At 37.1% G+C, this 19,149-nt stretch overlaps 1 protein-coding gene across 2 annotated transcripts in view; it reads right to left on the reverse strand.

Moving 5' to 3' along the window:
• Nucleotides 1-19,149, reverse strand: part of taf3 (TAF3 RNA polymerase II, TATA box binding protein (TBP)-associated facto) — a 167,226-nt gene that overhangs the window by 27,439 nt on the left and 120,638 nt on the right. For both annotated transcript variants that reach the window (XM_043714113.1, XM_043714115.1), the window contains exon 3: nt 14,418-14,500. In XM_043714113.1, the coding sequence (XP_043570048.1) occupies nt 14,418-14,500 (83 nt within the window). The remainder of the gene's footprint in view (nt 1-14,417; nt 14,501-19,149) is intronic.

Below are 19,149 nucleotides of genomic sequence, written 5' to 3' on the forward strand. Positions count from 1 at the left end.
CCTTGCTTCCCAGAGGATCCTAGGATAGATCCCATCCGGCCCAGGGGACTTGTCTATTTTCACACTCTGCAGTATTTCTAATACCTCTTCCTTGTGAACCTCAATCTCTTCTAGTCTAGATGCAAGTATCTCTGTATCTTCCTTGCCAACATTTTCATTTTCTATAGCGAACACTGTCAAAAAAATTTATTTAGTGCTTCCCCTATCTCCTCTGACTCCACACACAACTTCCCACTATTATCCTTGATTGGTCCTCATTTAACTCTCGTCATTCTTTTATTCCTGACATACCTATGGAAAGCCTTAGGGTTAACCCTGATCCTATCCGCCAACAACTTCTCATTCTAGTATGCTACCCCCGACACCATGAACTTATATTTCCTGCAAGAACCTCTGACGTGGCACCTTATCAAATGCCTTCTGGAAAGCTAAGTGCAGTACATGCTGAAAATGTGTTGCTGGAAAAGCGCAGCAGGTCAGGCAGCATCCAGAGAACAGGAGAATCGACGTTTCGGGCATAAGCCCTTCTTCCTGAAGAAGGGCTTCCTGAAGAAGGGCTTATGCCCGAAACATCGATTCTCCTGTTCCCTGGATGCTGCCTGACCTGCTGCGCTTTTCCAGCAACACATTTTCAGCTCTGATCTCCAGCATCTGCAGACCTCACTTTCTCCTCTAAGTGCAGTACATCCACTGCGCCCCCGCCCCTTTATTCACATAATGTGTTTTCTTCTAAATATATAGGCCAAACATGATTTCTCTTTCACAAAACCATGTTAACTTTGCCTGATTACCTTGAACTTAACCGAGTGCTCTGCCAAAGCTTTCTTGATAGCAACTTCTAATATTTCCCAATACGGTTACTAAGCTAACTGATGTGTAATTTTCTGCATTCTGCCTCTCTCCCTTTTTTGAATAAATGAGTTGCATTCATTATCTTATCATCTAACAGGATGATCACTGAATCAAGGGAGCTTTGAAAAATTAAATTGGGTCCGCCAGCCCTCTCATCAGCCACTTCTTTCAAAATTAGCTTGTAACTCCAACAATTTACTCTGTACCACTTCTCTGGTGATTGTAATTTTCCTGGTTTCATCCCTCTCTTCCATTTCCAGATTTATCGCTGCTTCCAGGTTGTTACTTGAATCCTCTATAGTGAAGAGTGATGCAAACTATCTGTTCAAATCATTTATCATGTCCTTATTTTCCGTGAATAATTGTCCCTGACTTTCTAGAGGGATAGTGTGCAGTTTGTTAACTATATTCTTCTTTAACAATTTCGAAGAACTCTTACCCTTTGTTTTCATATTTCTGACTAGCTCTCTCTCATATTATAATTCTACCCCATTTATCAATTTTTTGGTCATTCTTTGCTTTTTTCAAATATTCTGTCCAATATTCTCAGCACTAGGTGCATATTACTTTACAAGAACCTTGATGTCAGTAATTGAGTCCTGTTGCCTCATGCTGCAAACATTTCTCAGACAGTAGAGATGGAATGCTTTTAGTTGTTCTATATGAAGCTGTTAGATTGTCCAAGTCTTGCATCCATCAAGAAATGAACCAAGAACCATTGCCTGGTCGACTTTGATCTTCGTTTGGAGATAAACTCCATGTTCTTCCACATGTCTAACAGCAAACCTACCAAATGCTGAGCTTGACTTTGCCAGGCAATGATTGATTTTGTCATCCAATACGGAATTACTGGAGAAGACGCTCACAAGATAGCAAAAGCTCTGGATTGAAGTAGGGACATGATGCTGATCGTGTCTCTGGATCTTATAATTAAGTCACAAGGAACAGGTTGCCTTCATCAGGTTTGTCATCAGGCCAAGTGATCAGTAAGTTCCTGAATGTTCTCTGGTGTATACCCTATGAGAGCACAGTCATCTGTGAACAAGAAATCGCTCAGCAACTGTTCATTAATCTTTGTGCAAACCTTTGCAAGTTGGATGAGTTGGCATCTGCACTGAACTGAATGCGTATTCCTTTGAGTGCATTACAGAGCATGTGGAAAACAGAGTTGAAGTTAATACACAGTTTTGACTGGTGCTATTGCTGACAGGAAAGGCATCCAATAACATACCACTTTCCATAATGCTGGTCATTGTGTGATCCCGAAACGAGCAAATGAGATTCATCATCTTTTCAGGACAGTTATATTTTTATAAAATCTTCCACAGGCCTTCTCCATTTATACTATCAAAAGCCTTGGTAAGGTGAATAAATACCATATTGAAGTCCTCAATCTGTTTGTGGGACTTATTTTGAACTTGACATTTACTGTTTCCCCTAACTGCACGGGAGCCAAACTATGACCCTGAACAGTGCATGACAGAAGCTAGCTCTGCACAGGTGTACAGCCTGACATTGTCTTGGTCTCAGGGTCAAACTGCAGTTTCAGCTGTATATAATTCAATTAATGAACATAAGAAAAACAGGAAGTATAGAATGAGAAATGACCAACAGATTTGTTCTTTCTGTTGACAATATGTCATAACCATTTCAACCTTTAAAGGGAAGGTCTGCAAAGTTTCTCTATGGTTGTCAACAAATTTCAGAAATTTGCATCAAGTTTCTGATGTATAATTCCGGCACTCGGTCTGTACAACTTCGCTTAAGTCATGTCACTTTGGTGATTTGACTCAGTTAATGATGGTTTGCTCTCGTTTTTTTCCAACAGATGGTGTAAGATTAAAGTTTTGTGGAGGAAATAGTACATATGCCTAAAACCATTGCAATGGTATCATTAAATAGGTTGCTGTGTAAGGTTCTTGATCACCTGGTTGAGGCACTGAACTGAATGCCTTTTTCAAGGTTGATAAAGATCTTGATGTAGTAATTGCACAGAAACTGAATAATACTAATTTTCTGGCAAGTATAATACTTCCTCAAGAAATTATAGGTCACTGATCCACTCAAAATCAATAAATTCCCATTTATATCATAAATTTATCATACATATGTGATTTCAATTAATTATATCTGACCAACCATATCCACAGAAGACGTCAAAAATTATTTTGATATCTTTTGTACTGAAATATTCTTATTGATAATTGTGAAGTGCAATGATTAATTTGAGAAATAAAAATTCTGCAATTATCTTGATAATGTGAATATATCAATAGATTATCTCTTGCAAGACTGAAACCTGTTGGCTCTTCACAAATGATGCTTTTTGCACAGTTTAATGCCATAATACACCAAGTTGGCAGCACTGTGCATTCCTCAAACAGTATGTTCTCCTTTCTTCCACAGCACAGAATATGAGGTCAGTATTCTTTAACTCTGGGGTCTGCTGAACAGTGACAGCAAAGATGGCTGTAGATCTGTTTTTTTTCTCCTGAAGTAATTACAGTAAAAGCAAAACTAAAAGTTGGCACAGATTAGAAATGTTTATTAATAATTGAAATGAGAATCAAAACCACCCCAAATGCCTTGTGAACAAAATCTTACTCAGATCATGTGCATCAGACAGATATTGTCTGTTTCACAAGCAGGACTTGATGCAAAGTTAAATAAGTGAATATATAATTGTATTTGTGAGAATGGAAGCATGCTGGAATGATCAGCCTTTCCAGAATTCAGATCACCGATCTCATAGATTCTGAACCCTTTAATAGAATTTATACCATGTAATTCAAACATCTGCTATAAAACAGCAGTAATTAAAATTTTATCTCATTACTGAGTGGTTAATGGATTACTGTAATAAGATTCAGATGAAATAAATAAAAATAGCCTGTGGAGTGCAAAGGGTTAATTGAGTTCAAATTAAAAATGCAGCCTATAATGAAGTCATACGTCACAGTGGTATAAGTGAAATACAGCTTGTGCAATGGTATCAATGGCGTTAAAATAATTTGTTACTACTACTTTCCCTTAAAACTAATAAATCTTAAGCAATCAGTTAAATTAGCACAGTTTGTGACAACTACCACTAGTTGTTATTGAACAAAGGATGGTTAAAGAAAAATCATGAATGGAAATTCATTTTTTAAGGGGCCCTTGGACACAGTACATAAATGTTTAAAATCTAAACAAGCCAATTAAATTTCAGATCCATTGAGGATAAGATCTCTCAAAGTGATTAAATAAAGCAATTAAATTTTTGGGTTGATCACATCTCCAGATAAACTCTTTACAGGGAAGCTCAGAATTCACAGTGACAGCAAATTAAGCCTCATTCAGGTCTGACTATCTAACGTACAGAACCATTCATTTTGTCTTCAATCCACATCACTCTAATTGCTTCCCCCATTTTTTTTTGCCTTCCAATACTGCTTCTTGAATAAAACATCATTCATACAATAGTTTAAACTGACACAGAATTTAAACATTTATTTTTACTTTTGCAGTAACATCAACATAAAACATACCTGCAAGATACACGTACATTCGTCATTGCAAGTCTTCTGGTAGGTTATCCTGTTACAAAGTGTATTTTTACAGATAGTCATGTAAATTCAGAAACTTTTTTAGTGAGAAATACTGCTTGTAGAAACTGGAATAATGACTAAATAAAGGGAAATATATGAGAAATAAGAGGATTAAAATGTTTGTAAGAAAATATGCTGGTAAGTTAGTAAAATATCATGCTTCAGGATATTTAATCACATTATGTTCCCTGTATCCTAACATGCATCAAGCCTTGTTAATCAATCGCCTCTGTCAATATAAGCTGCCAAATAACTTCAATATCTCACTCTCAATTTTCTTTATAATCGTTCAGATAATTTTGCCTGATATTGATTTGCAGTCTACCCATATTAAAATTCCCAAATTTTGTTTTTGAATTCCTTGTCCCTCCCCATCTCTGTTGCCTCTTACAATCCTACAATCGACTAAAATCTCCATACTCCTCAAAATCTGATCCTCTATGCATTCTGATTTTCATCATTCCCTTGTTGCTAGCTGTGTCTTCTGCTCCTGGATCCTGAATTCTGGAGTTTTCTCTTGAAAAACATGTACACCCATCATTCTCTCGCTTATAGGATGCTCCTTAAAACCAAGCTTTTGCTCAATTAACGTCATATGTGACTCGATAGCAAATTTGGTTGAGAATTGTTTCTTTGATTAGGTGCCATATAAACACAAGTTATTGTAGTTTCTAAAAAAAGCTGATACTATGACAGTGCTGCTAAAAGCCTTATCAGGTCAAAAGTTGTTTTTTTGTCCAGACTGTTACATATTCTGAATGTTACTTCACATGTAACCTCAGAGGGATTTCACAATCATTCTGTTAAAGTGCTTAACAATAATTGTGCAAGCATGGCCTTTGGGGCCCCAACTGATGCCACTCTAAAGTTTCTACTAAACCATTTGGTTCTGCTCATCAAACTATCACAATTTTAAATCAAGACATTAAATGCAATTTTACATGAGAAGACAACAGTGTGGAAATTATTTTCAAGTAGTCTGTGCCAACTAATTTCGATAGCTACCTTCATTTTACATGTAATCATTAGGATAACTATTAATGCCTCTTGCTAAGACAATGCATAAGAAGAATTATGAAAATAGAAACTAAGGCTGGAGAAAATGATAAATATTAGTAAAAAATTGGTAAACTTCTTGAGCAATTGGTAATCATTGAGCTCAGAGAGCTTAGCCTTGCAGTGAAAAGAAAACATTGCTTTTTAAATAATTCACCTCTACTTAGTGCTTGAATAGTGAATGCTGTGTTACCACATGCATATGTACAGATAAGTACAATTTAAGATGATTTGTGAATTTGCACAAGGAGTAGAGCACACTCGGGCAACCTCTTCCAATTGTCAAGATTGTTATGGCATCCTATGAATATGGTGATTTCTCTTATGATGACAGAACAAGCATCACGAAGGATTCTCTATAGAATGTGGATATCATATAAACAAGGAATTTACGGAATATATTTTCATTGTAAAACTATTGCATCATGTGAATGTCTCTCTTGATCTTACAGTCCAGGCTTCACACTCCATTTGGTCCTGGAATGCTTCAAACTTTGACATTCTGTCTTGCGGAGCACACTTGGCCTCTGTTTTATAAAATGCGCAGTATTCAACGATAACAAAAAACTGTGATATAGAGAAAGGCAGGGCAAGTTCTACATCACCTTGGGAAAGGACTTGATGAAATAATTAGTGTTCTGCATAGCGTTACATAAGATCAGTAGATCTGTCAAGCAAACATTGGAGTCTTCTTTTCATGCTATGTGGCAGTAATTGTTGGGTCAGTTGTCATGGGAAAAATGGACTTTGGAGAAGCAAAGTAAAATTTCCAGGATGGATGTTTAGGAAACATGTTTAAGGGTCAAATTCACATGGTAAAATACTGTAGCTTCAGTCACTATTATCAGTGGTTAATTGCCATTAAGAATGGAAGGAGAAACTTGCAACTATAAATCACCTTTTGTGACCCCCGAAGCATTTTACCACTCCCGAAATATTTTCTTAACTGTAGTCAGTGCTGCAATGTAGAGAAATTCATTAGCTAATTTGCAAACTGGAAGGTTCTCCTTATACATAAACAGAAATTGCTGGTGAAGCTCAGCAGGTCTGAAAATATCTGTGGGAAGAAAGCAGAGTTAACATTTTGAGTCCTGTAACTCTTCATCAGAACACCAGGCACTGATGAAGAGTTACAGGACTCAAAATGTTAATTCTACTTTCTTCCTACAGATATTTCCAGATCTGCTGAACTTCACCAGTAAATACTTCTTCTGTTTCAGATCTCCAGCATCTGTAGTTCTTTGACTTATTTTAAAATTTCTATTTATGTTGGTTGAAAGCTAAGTATTTGCCAGGACATCAGGAGAATATCCTTTATTTCCTTTGAAAAGTCTCATGGGATTTTGTACATCTACTTGAGACAGCAGACACAGCTTCAGTTTAATATCTATTCAATAAGTGATAGGTCTGACAATGCAGCACTCCCTTGGTACTGCAGTGATGTGTCAGCGTAGATTATGATTCTACTTTCCTTGGAAACAGTTGTCAGGGTGAATCAATCCTCAACATCCTACTTAACCCAAGGGTCGAGTTCCCGATCCCATATTTTTTCCATTATAAAGACTAGCCACTTCCACTTTTGTAACAATGCCCACCTCTGACCTGCCTGAAACCATTGGTAATGAAGTCTTTACCCACACCTTTGTTACCTCTAGACTTGTGTACTCAATGTTATCCTGTCCTATGTCTCATAAACACTAATACATACTAAGTCAGAGCAAGCTCAAGGGGTTAAATGGCCTACTATTGCTCCGGACTCATTTCTCCTAATTCCTAGATACCTATTACTTCCGAATTCACTGATCTACTTTGAATCAATCCCTCCATGACTCTAACCTCCAAAAATTCAGCAGCCTTTCAGCTTGAACCCCTGTGCATCCTCATGATCTTTCATCTACCCCAGAAGACAGAGCTTCTGCCTTCTGGGTCATTCATTCTGGAATTCTTTTCCTGAACCTCTCAGATTTTCTCTCGTCCTTTAAGTTTCTACTAGAATGGCTGGTTTGAAAAACAAATATCAGTTTCTTAGTTCAGCAGCTTTTTTTGTCTGATTATACAGTATGATACATCTTAGATGTCATTCTGCAATAAAAACACAAAATAATTTTTATATATGCACACAATTTTAATAGGGGACATTATTAAATGTTGACCAAAAGCGAGTTTCCATCTCCTTCGGAATGACTCTGATGACATATGTGAGACTCATACTTCGTTATAAAGCATGCTTTTTTCTTCTCTATGTACCAGTTTGAAAGGTGAGATAGCTTACAAACATAGGAGCAGAAATTAGACCATTCATGTCTGCTCTGCCATGGCTGATAAGATTTTCAACTCCATTTTCCCGCTTTCTCCCTGTAACCTTTGATCCTATTGGCAATCAAGAATCTATCTATCTCAAATGTAAATATACTCAAACATTATTAAACAGTTGATCCTTATTCTCAATGAAATGCAATTAATAGAAGACTGTACACAGAGTAAAATGATCAATTTGTGCTCATCTTGTGGCGTGTATGTCATTGTGCTACATTCCTACAAGTAATTACACTGGGGACAGGCCGCCCTGGAATGAAACTTATCATCCTCTGGCCTTGGGGGTCAATCACTTAAGTACTACAATATACAAGTTATCACTGTGGTTCATTCTCACACATCATTAGTGCCATTATAAAGTCAACCAAACTGTCTCAGGTCACCACCCTCAGTTCCAAGATGGAAGCCATATGCAAACCTGTTTTTGCACTTTTACCCACAAATATAGTGAACTCCTATTACTTCACTACGTCAAACATCCTGGGAATGTGCTTTAAAAAAAAAACTACTTGCTTGTCACTGAAATACAAAACATCAATATAATCTTGGTGAGGGATTCGGGTGACTTAAATTCATAGAAGTAAATCACGTAACCTAGGTTTGTCACCTGAATCCCAGAGCTATGTCACAGCCGTGGAATTCAGTAAAAAAGCACATTGATCGTTAATGATGATTCTGTCTCCTATTTCTTCCTTTTCTTAGATATGACAGGCACACTGTACATTTCTAGCATTTACAATTCCTATTTCCAGTTTCTGGCATTTATGTCTTTTTGCGTGAATGAGGTACCAGCACTCCCACCTTATGGCCTGATGCTCTTTGCTTTTGTTTGCTCTCACTGCATTGTATGAGGTCAATAGCTCTGTTAATGACTGATGCAAATGTGGCTCAATCCATTGCTCATGTTTTTGTAGGGAGCAGTCACTGGTTTCTTTCAGAACATGAATTTGGTAACTTACACTACTTCAGATAGCAATCATGCCCGTTGTCTCACTGCTTAAAAGTTTTACTGTACAATGAACAGATTTGAAATGTATTGCTGGAAAAGTGCAGCAGGTCAGGCAGCATCAAAGGAGAAGGAGAATCGACGTTTCAGGCATAAGCCCTTCAGATTTGGGCAATCTCAGGATTCACTAGAAAAACTAAGTGACCACCTAAAAACTGAGAGGACAATTAACAAATTTTTATAGGGTTTTTCTAAAGTCAGTACTCTCTCTCAGCAACTTTGTATCAAAGGCACTGATATTTACTGATGTGCTTTTCCTAACTGTTATTTTCTTTATTTTTTTACCTGCCCTTTTCTTCATTTGAAATAACACAAACCTGATATATTTACATAGTGGTTTCAGCTCATAGTGACTCTGATTATATAGGGACAAATGCTGTTTTCAGCATCCTAAATAGATTAAACCTATTTAATTGCCTTGAACAGTCTGTACTGAAGTTTGTGGTCATCCTTTGTTCTTTGACTTCTCTGCATAAGTTTCAATAACTTTTGGAAATCAGTTGATTGGTAGAGAGAGAGTATAAAAGCATAAAAAACACCCTTTGTTTAAAAGGAACTCCAATATTTAAAGAAAGTCTACAGTAGATAGAATGAATAAAGAATGCTACTCAGCACTGCCTGGATGTGAACTTGGATTTAAAGAATCAAGCTATAGACATCATTTGAGGACTAATTCTTTTGGATTGCAATGATTTTAAATATTTCAAAATCTCATGCTGTTCTATAAGTCGTGTTTCATTCAATCTCTCACATTCTTGTATGTTCTGATAGAGTTTCTACTGTTGCTCTGAAAGATATTTTTTAAAACTGCAGATATCCATCAGTATGAGAAATCATCTGCATAGCTCTTCCAATGATTATACAAAATACAGAAATGGCCATGAACATAAAAGAGCTATAGGCATGTTCTTGGTGTTGGTATATGTGTATTTTTTATTAATTTGTTTCCTAACTGAAAGAATGTGCTATGAGAACTAGCTTTATCTTCAATGTTATTTTTCACAGTGAGTACTAGTTTAGAACGTCGTTTCTCAGCACCCCCATTATTCAGGTGTCAATTATCTGTAAATGTTTTTCAGCGTGTGCAAGGTTAGTTTTACTGAAACCAGCTCAAGTGCAATTGAGCATTGTTAGATTTTTCAAGGGTGCCTGGTTAGCTCTCTTAGCTAGTGTGTAGGTCAGATCAATGGCAACAGCATGGGAATCAATCCTCGTTCCACTGGAGGTATCTTCAGGGTTAGCATCATCACCCTACCTATACCACAAAAGAAAATGGTTTGGTGAATAAAAGGGCTGAACTCAAGAGGTGAGATGAGCCTTGATATCAGCCCCTACTATTTGATCAGGTTAGTCATCAAGGGACCCTCAGAAAACTGAAGACAATGGGAATCAGGAGGAAAATTCTCTGCTGGTTACAGCCATACCTAGCATGCAGAAAGACAGATATGGTTGTTGGATGTCAATCATCTCAATCCCAGAGCATCACAACATGATTTCTTCAGAGTAGTATCCCAGCCACTATCATCTGCAGCTGCTTTATCAATGATCTCCATCATAAAGTAAAAGGTAGGAATGTTTGCTGATGAATGCACAATAGAATCACAGAATTCTAAAGTGCATAAAGAGGTCATTTGGCCCATCCAGTCTCTACCAACCTCCAAAGACCATCCCATGCAGACCCAGCTCCCTACACTATCCCTGTAATCATGCATTTAACGTGGCCAATCGACCTAGCCTGCACATCCATGAACATTATCAGACAATTTAGCATGGCCAATCTGCCTAACCTGCACATCTTTGGATTGTTGGAGAAAACCGGATCACCAGGCAGAAACCCACACAGACATGGGGAAAGTATGCAAACTCGGGACACAGTCAAGACTAAAAGCTAGGTCCCTGGCACTGTGAGGCAGCAGTACTGACCACTGAAGTTCCACTATTCGTGATGTCTCAGATACTGCAACTGCAGTAATACTGTAATTGAATCCCACATTACCAACATCCTGAACCAGCCATCCTGTCGATCATGTTTAACATTCACTCCCTTCACTACCAACACAAAATAGTAGCTTTTCTCCTAGGAGGAGAAAAGCTGCAGATGGGACCATCACCACCTGCAATTTCCCTTCCAAGGTAAACACCTTCCTTACAAGGGACTACAGGTCATTCTTCAAGAATGTGTGTTTCGTTAATGTGAATTCGCTATAACACAACTGACAAATTGAGGATGCTATTTCCATAGCGCAAACTTTTAAAGCATGTATTAGTTACAAGATTAGTTTAAATGGTGCTGTTATTACATGATTTTCTTATAACAAGAGTTTGCATGAGAACGGAACTACTGCATTTTAGCAGAACTGACTATATATCGCTTTTCCATCACTGTTGTTGAGTCAAAGTTCTGGAAACTCCTCTCCTCACAGTGCTGCAAGTATTCCTGCATTCCAAGGACTGCAGTTTAAGAAGATAGCTCACTATCACCTTCATCAAGGCTAATGAGAATGAATAAATGCTGGCTCAGCTAGTGATGCCCACATTCCATGATCAGGACCATCACTGAATTCACCACTATCAACATCCTGGGCGGTTACCATTGGCCAGAAGCTGAATTGAACTTGCAATATAAATACAGGATCTTTCGGGGTGGGTCAGGGGTTGGGAAATCATACTCTTGACTGTGACTCTAAATCCCAAAGCATGTCTTAAATGGACCTCATGCGATGCAATGCTGAAAATTCCTGCTTTCCATTTGTATGTTTGGGTTTCTTTTGGGTTGGTGATGTCACTTCCTGTGGTGAAGTCACTTCCGGTTCCTTTTCTCAGGGGGGTGGTAGATGGGGTCTAATTCGATGTGTTTGTGATAGAGTTCCAGTTGGAATGCCATGCTTCTAGGAATTCTCGTGCATGTCTTTGTTTGGTTTGTCCTAGGATGGATGTATTGTCAATACAAGCCAAACAAAGACATGCACGAGAATTCCTAGGAGCATGGCATTCCAACCGGAACTCTATCAACAAATACATCGAGTTAGACCCCATCTACCACCCCGTGAGAAAAGGAACCGGAAGTGACTTCGCCACAGGAAATGGCATCACCAACCCAAACATACAAATAGAAAGCAGGAATTTTCAGAATTCACATGAGGCCCACTGAAGATGTTACCTAGTAAGGTAACGAAACTTCTGGAAATGAACCTTTCAGCTCAGCGAGTAAACTTACATCCAAAACCTCAACCTGAGCTACAAATCTTCTCAAAACTCGCTAAGGTGTCTTAAATCTTCCAAAGCATGACTTATTCCCATTAAAAGTACCCAGGACAAGTTTCAAAGAGGTATTTTGCCTCTCTGAAAGGGCACCCTGGCCATCCCAAAGAAGTACACTGAGAATAGAACTGCTCTGAACTAATCATCACACTCCAGGAGTCTTGTAGTTCCAATTACAGTGAAGGTCAATCATTTAAATACCTCCAGAAACAGCAGGTGCAAGAATTACAACCTCTCCCAAATCCCACCCATGCAAATATGAGAGATGCCATGCTCAGGGTTGATTTCTTTGAACATTTTAAGCATAGCGGTGGTGCTATCCATCATAGCAAAAATCTGAGCTAATATTTCAGAGGATAACAATCAGAGTTATGCTGTGGTCCAGGAATGCATTATTAGGATATCCAAAGGAGCTAGATATTTAACAAAATTACTATAAAATACTGACCATTTTACATATTTTTCTGAGTCTTTCCTTGGTCCAATATTTTATGCTTTTGTTCTGATCCTAGCCGATGGTAACACAGGACAAATCAGCACCTTGAGTGAAACCTGGCTTGAGAGAGCACTTTTTTTTATAATTTGGGACATGTTCACGTGAGGTTGCCAATTTAACTAAAAGGCATATGTTAATTATATAAAAGGAAAAAAAAAGTAAGTATCTTATTAAAAACAGCAAAAATATTTAACTCGGCTTCCGCGAAATATCCTTTATAGATACTCAACCCCAATGAATTATCCTTTTATTTTCACTCTAATTTTTCATCCCACTGACAAGGCTGAGATAATTTCCATTCGTCAACTGCTTGTAAACCTGATGTGATTCTCTCTTTGCTGCATAAAGAAACCAACTTATTGAATTGAGTTACCTTACCAAATTCTAAGGAAAATAATTCTTCTAGTTACATTGATATTTTTAAAGCTGTCGAACAGCCCTTTTCTTTTCATTTGTCCAGAGATTAGAGTGTCCCTGGCTAGGCCAGCATTTATTGCCCATCCCTAATTGCACAGACGGCAATAAAGAGTCAACCACATTGCTACGGGTCTGGAGTCAAATGTAGGCCTGACCCGGAAAGAATGACAGATTTCCTTCCCCAAAGGACATTTGTGAATCAGGTAGGTTTCTCCTGACAATCAATAATGGTTTGATGGTCATTGTTAGACTTTTATTCCCACAGTATTATTGAATTCAAACTCCACCATTTTATGTGGCAGGATTTGAATTGAGATCTCTAGAACATTTCCTGAGTCTCCAGATTAATACTCTAGTGATAATAGCACTAGGAAAATGTCTCCTCAATGCGGGTGTGTTCCCCTTCTTCTGGACTAAATATGCTTCTGATCTGTCTTTCTCTTAGTTATAAAAGGGTAATTTAGCAAACATTTCAGCAATTATTTCATTGATCATGTAGTTCTGGTTATTTAGCTTAAGTCTTGTTTAGTTATTTCTTGGAAGTGCTGTATTGAGCCAGTACTAAAATTTTTTCCGACCATTAAAACAAAATCATCTTCACAGACCGAAAACCAAAAACCACTTCAGAATCTAAGCTTTGAAATAATAATATATCACAAATTTCATCACAATTACAAGCTGCAGAGCACAGCTGACCTCCCTGTGTCATAAAATGATGAACTGACTTCTCTGTGCCTTTCACTTCATTCATGGAGTCAGTAAAACAGAATTTTATGAAGTCACCGAAGTCTGTGCGCAAAAGAAGTCTCTGCTCCAAAAAAAGTCAGTTCAAGGTTGCTTTGTATGGTATTTTGAAATCAGTAAACCACTCGAACAACAAATGGTTCTTTTATCTGTGATGACCAGATATCACAAATTATTGCATATGATTCAAAGACTTATAGTTCCATCAAATCCATACACTACCATTGTAATACTTGGAACACTGCAGCTTCCAGACTGGAATGAAACTGGCTATTCCCTTGGCTAACTTTATTCACAGATCCAACCATTTCTCTTTTAATTCCACTCACTGGTTTACCATTCTGAGTGTTATATTTAGCTAGAATATAAACAAAAAAATTGAGAAGATAAGTAATGAAAGCATATTGCACTTGTAGAAAAGATCCACAGAAGCGAATAGGAAATTTCAAATGTTAAGACGACATGTACAATCCTTGCCCTGGTAGATTTGTTTCCAGTTAAATGACAATTTATTTATTCAATAAAGTGAATTGCACTGGATAAGGTCATTTTAATAAGAACATTGGAGAAATATTAAGCTAGTTCAGCAAATTTAACATGTTTTACAAAAAATGGCACTGATCTTTATCTTCATGTGAACAATATGACCATTTAAAATAATTATAAAATATATAGTACTTACATCTTGTCCTGGCCAGCACCGACTCTCAGTGTAAGCCTTGGAATAACAGGGGAAGGGGCTGGTACAACTGGTTCAGGTTTTGCCTGGGACAGAAAATACAGTGATAAGCACAGTTGCACGAATTCATATATTGGAAACCGTTAGAAATGTAAACTGTGAGAAATTTCCAAAAACAAGTCTTGATAAAGTCAAAAGTCAGTTTCAGTCAAATAATTTTAATGTTGAAAAAAGAACAAGTAAACTTTATTTGCATAAAAGTAATTACAGCTTGTTTTGATGCACTCCAGTGGGACATCAAATGCAGTTACATGCAAGACCCTATTCTAATTCAATGGTTGTTTTCGATGTTGATAGAAAAGTTCATTGATACATCAACAACCTTCAAAGGGAATCTGAGATTTTGAAGCAGAAATCAATAGTTAAAATGGGTGCTAAGATAATAAATCTGGGCTTATAATTAACTAAGTGAATATTCACCTTAATTTTTAAGTCATATTCTTCCATTTTTTAGGCCCCCATCAGTATCACAAATCTGACAGCAGGAAATTTGTTTCTTAGCTCTGAGGAAGAATCATCATTCATCCTAAGTTTCTTTCCCTAATGGCCAGTTTGAGACAAAAATTCATTATGTGGTAATGGAACAAATCATTACTTTATCATAATTTGGCGCATCAAATTAGTATTAAAATATACAATCATTAGAATCCCTTATTTTGTTTTAAGATATGTGCAATGCTGGAAAGGCTGTAACTGTTGTCCATCCCTTTCTGCCTTGAGTAGGTGGATTTATATTTGACCAGGCAAAAAACAAATGATAGAGAAGTAGTAGACCATAAGTTGCAGGCGTAGAAGTAGGCCATTCAGTCTGTCAGATCTACTTGCTACTCAAGAAGATCATGGCTGATTTAATAATCCTGCGCTCCACTTTCCGACACATTCCCCATAGCCCTTGAATCCTTTACTGATTAAAAATCTGTTTTGCTCAGCCTTGAAAATACTTGAACCATTAAAAAATGTCATTCTCATTGCAGTTTTACATGGACCACTCCTAACTCTGAGATTACACCCTCTGGTCCTAGAATCTCTCCAAGGGGAGAAAATAAAATATTAAATGCCTACTACACACATATAATAACCTACAAAAGCGAATAACCAATTTCAACTATTACAGCTGCTTGTGGTTATAACAATGTGCATCATTGCTACAACCAGGTAACAAATGGGAAATTGGCTCTCCCCTTTCCAGTCCCTCCCAGTCAGGTGCAACAAATATTTTTATTTCTTGTTAGCATGCAGCTATTGTACTTGAATCAAATTGTCGTATTGCCAATTACAAGTTATTCTTGTGCAAAAGAAAAATGAATTTTATCACCTATTAACGCCAGGAAAGAAATAATTAAATGCAACATCAAACTCATAAACAAGCACGTATGAAAAGTTTAAAAGCGAGAGCGTCTCCACAACCTTTAGAAGTCCTTAGACTCCTTTAGATGTTTGGACACAGCTTTAAAAAAAACGTTGTTTAATGGTTGACTGGTGTCCTCAGCAGTTTACACAGCTTTGAGTTTTTGGTGGATGGTTGTTTTCCCAATTCACTTTTTCACCAAGTACGGTATTCCCAGATGATGAGAGAAACAAACAGAGAGAGTGTCTTCTAGCTCTTGTTTACAAATCCATTTTCTTTCTCTCTTCTGCTGGTCAAATAAGGTTGTTGAAATTGGATTCATTTGTGGATTCCTGAGCCTGGCCCGGTTGTTTCTTCAAGCTGGATACACTGCTGCCAACCTTCCATGTTTCAAGTGTGAAATTACCACATAAATGTGAATTAAAACTGGAGATGCAAAAATCCTGTCATTAACTCAGTTGCCTTGATTTGATGGCTCTAGGTAAAATAGTAATTTCGGCGCAGATGGTTTCATTTACTCCTGCGTGTACTAGACTTGCCTAAATCTGTGGTCAGTAATAGTCCTTTTATAAACCATTTTAGTTCATAAAGGGGGTCAGGTACAATGATCATGTGATGAAAGCTTGACATTTAATATTCTATATATACCAATATTAAAACAACATAGAATTCTTTCTATGGTAGATTTGTTTTGAGTTAACTTATTCCCCTTTCAAGTACACCAACCCTTTTCTTTGAAATGTGGATTGCTCAAGTAAAAATAGGAATAATTAAAATTGAGTAGGGATTGTCAACAAACAAATATTAAAACCTTTACATGGTGAATTAAACCTTGAAAATAATGAGGAGAAATTTAGAACTTCCATTTTAACAGTGAACAAGTGTACAGGTTGTGAAGCTTATTTTATATCCATTGCTATTGGCAGGTGTTATGCTCAAAAATCATATCCAATTCACCCCAAACTGGATTTTCCTCCCATTCACAGTTAACGGGCAGAAAATCGAGCCACCTGCGGATTTGCTTTCATGTGCCACGCCACACACACAGGATTACTGAATGAGACACATTGCAAATTTACTTTATGAATTCTGAATTCACACTCATGTATAATAACTACACAAAGCATGCCTTCTTAATTGGCTAACATACTGTATTATAATTCATGACTTCAGATATTATAGTGCAAGGATGAAGTTCAAGTGACTTGTTCTTTATCTGAATACCAGCAGCAGATACTTTTCAATAACACCTGGTTTTATGGGTATGCCCAACAAACAATAGGGAGAATTAGAAGCATGACGTTATCTGAAGAAGTTTTAAAGATCACAATATTGATATTATTCACTGTGATCTTCCTTTTAAAGGTATGTGGTAACCTTAATGGTCCAAAGTGATCTATGGAAGATTTGTTTAAGGTTTACTTATATATGATTTCAAGAATCCTTACCTACTTTGATTTTCTTTTAAGCCACATAGTTCCAATGTAAAATAAATCCAATAGATGGTTTGGCAACAAAAACACAAATTTCTGGCGAAACTCAGCAAGTCGGCAGCATCTGCAGAAAGAAAGCAGAGTTAACACTTTGAGTCCAGTTACTCTTTATCAACAGTTCTGATGAACAGTGACTGGACTCGAAACAACTCTGCTTTCTTCCCATAGATGTTGCCAGACCTGTTGAATGTTGCCAGAAATTTCTGTGTGTTTCAGATCTCCAGCATCTGCTGTTTTGGTTTTACTTTTAAGTGGTATGGCAAGCCTGATTAGGGATAAAGGTGCCTGAAGTTTACTCGGGCTGTTTCCTCAGTATTAAGAATTTACTGAATGTCCATAGAGTCAAGGTATATTTTACACTGCAGATTTACAGAAACCAAAGATTAGGAAGTGTGTAATCAAATAATATCAACGAAAATAATAAAGTTCTGCCATTAGTTTCCTAAGGAGTTTTGATAACATTTTAGTCATTTTTTTAAAAATCGGAAATAACAAAGTGAAGGACTAAATCCATTGTGTTGGATGACTTAAAGTATGAAAATAATAAAAGACTAGGTATGCGGCAGTGGTAAGTCCAAACTTGAGTTTAAAAAGCCTAAAATGTACAAGAAGAGACATAAACAAATCTTAGAAACCTTGAAGTTTAGGAATTATTTGGAGAGTAGCCCATTCTGATAAGTCTTGATTGCAGAATATATTGGATGAAGGGAAGAGGAAGAATTTATTGAAGGAATTGGAAAGTAACTTAAAAAAGGAACAGATTTCTGTTAGATTAGTTAGAGAATATTATCGTTTGCCAAATTAGGCACAGTTGATAGTAAAACTATGCAGATAGATCAAATGCTTCCCGATGATAAAGAAACGGGCTTGGATCGGCGCAACATCGAGGGCCCAAGGGCCTGTACTGCGCTGTATTCTTCTATGTTCTATGTTCTATGATAGTAAAACTATGCAGATAGATCAAATGCTTCCCGATGATAAAGAAACAGTCGAGAGGTAAAGAAAGATACCACATTTTCACAATGTCTAAAAAGATGTTTTTCTGAGGTACCCAACAGAAAATCTCATCACCACAATAAGCTTCTGTCTCATGTTTCATATTTATCCTAAAATAGATTTAACATAATTATTAACAACACCTGACTTCATGAACAAATCTAAAAATGACAATGTGTGAGAAGATCTTTAGTATACCAGCAAGTCAAGCCTACCTCAATTATTAGTGATTTCAGACGTGGACAATTTTCTCACCGTTTTCTCAAAATTCAGGTCCCTGAAACACAAATTATGATTTCCCTATACTAATTTGTCCTATGGTAAACAACACTTTTTTTTTTGGCAAGGCAAACCATTATTACAAGCAGTGCTTCAAGTGACCGAGGCAAAAATAATATGATTTTTAATTTGCATTCTACCACTGTGCTAATATAATTGTGTATTTGTCTCTTCCTCAGGTAATTTTTGACACAATAATCTTTCAAAATGTTAAAAAACCATTTAATTCAAAACAAATTCCTTTCTTTAAAATGTTGCAAGTTAATTATTCTAGATCCATTTACATTAGATTTGTCATCAATATTCCTTTGTATCACTGATCCAAACCCTTTTATATTCTTGCATGGTTTCTCAGTTTCCGCTTTGAATATTCTGTTTCAACTCACTTGTCCATGAACAGGTCCAAAGACAGGTCCTTCTTCAAGGACCGCAATTTCCCCCCCGACGTGATCGACGATGCCCTCCACCGCATCTCTTCCACTTCCCGATCCTCCGCCCTTGAACCCCGCCCCTCCAACCGCCACCAGGACAGAACCCCACTGGTCCTCACCTACCACCC

This window comes from Chiloscyllium plagiosum, chromosome 23 (genome assembly GCF_004010195.1).
Source record: "Chiloscyllium plagiosum isolate BGI_BamShark_2017 chromosome 23, ASM401019v2, whole genome shotgun sequence".
Taxonomy (NCBI): Eukaryota; Metazoa; Chordata; class Chondrichthyes; order Orectolobiformes; family Hemiscylliidae; genus Chiloscyllium; species Chiloscyllium plagiosum.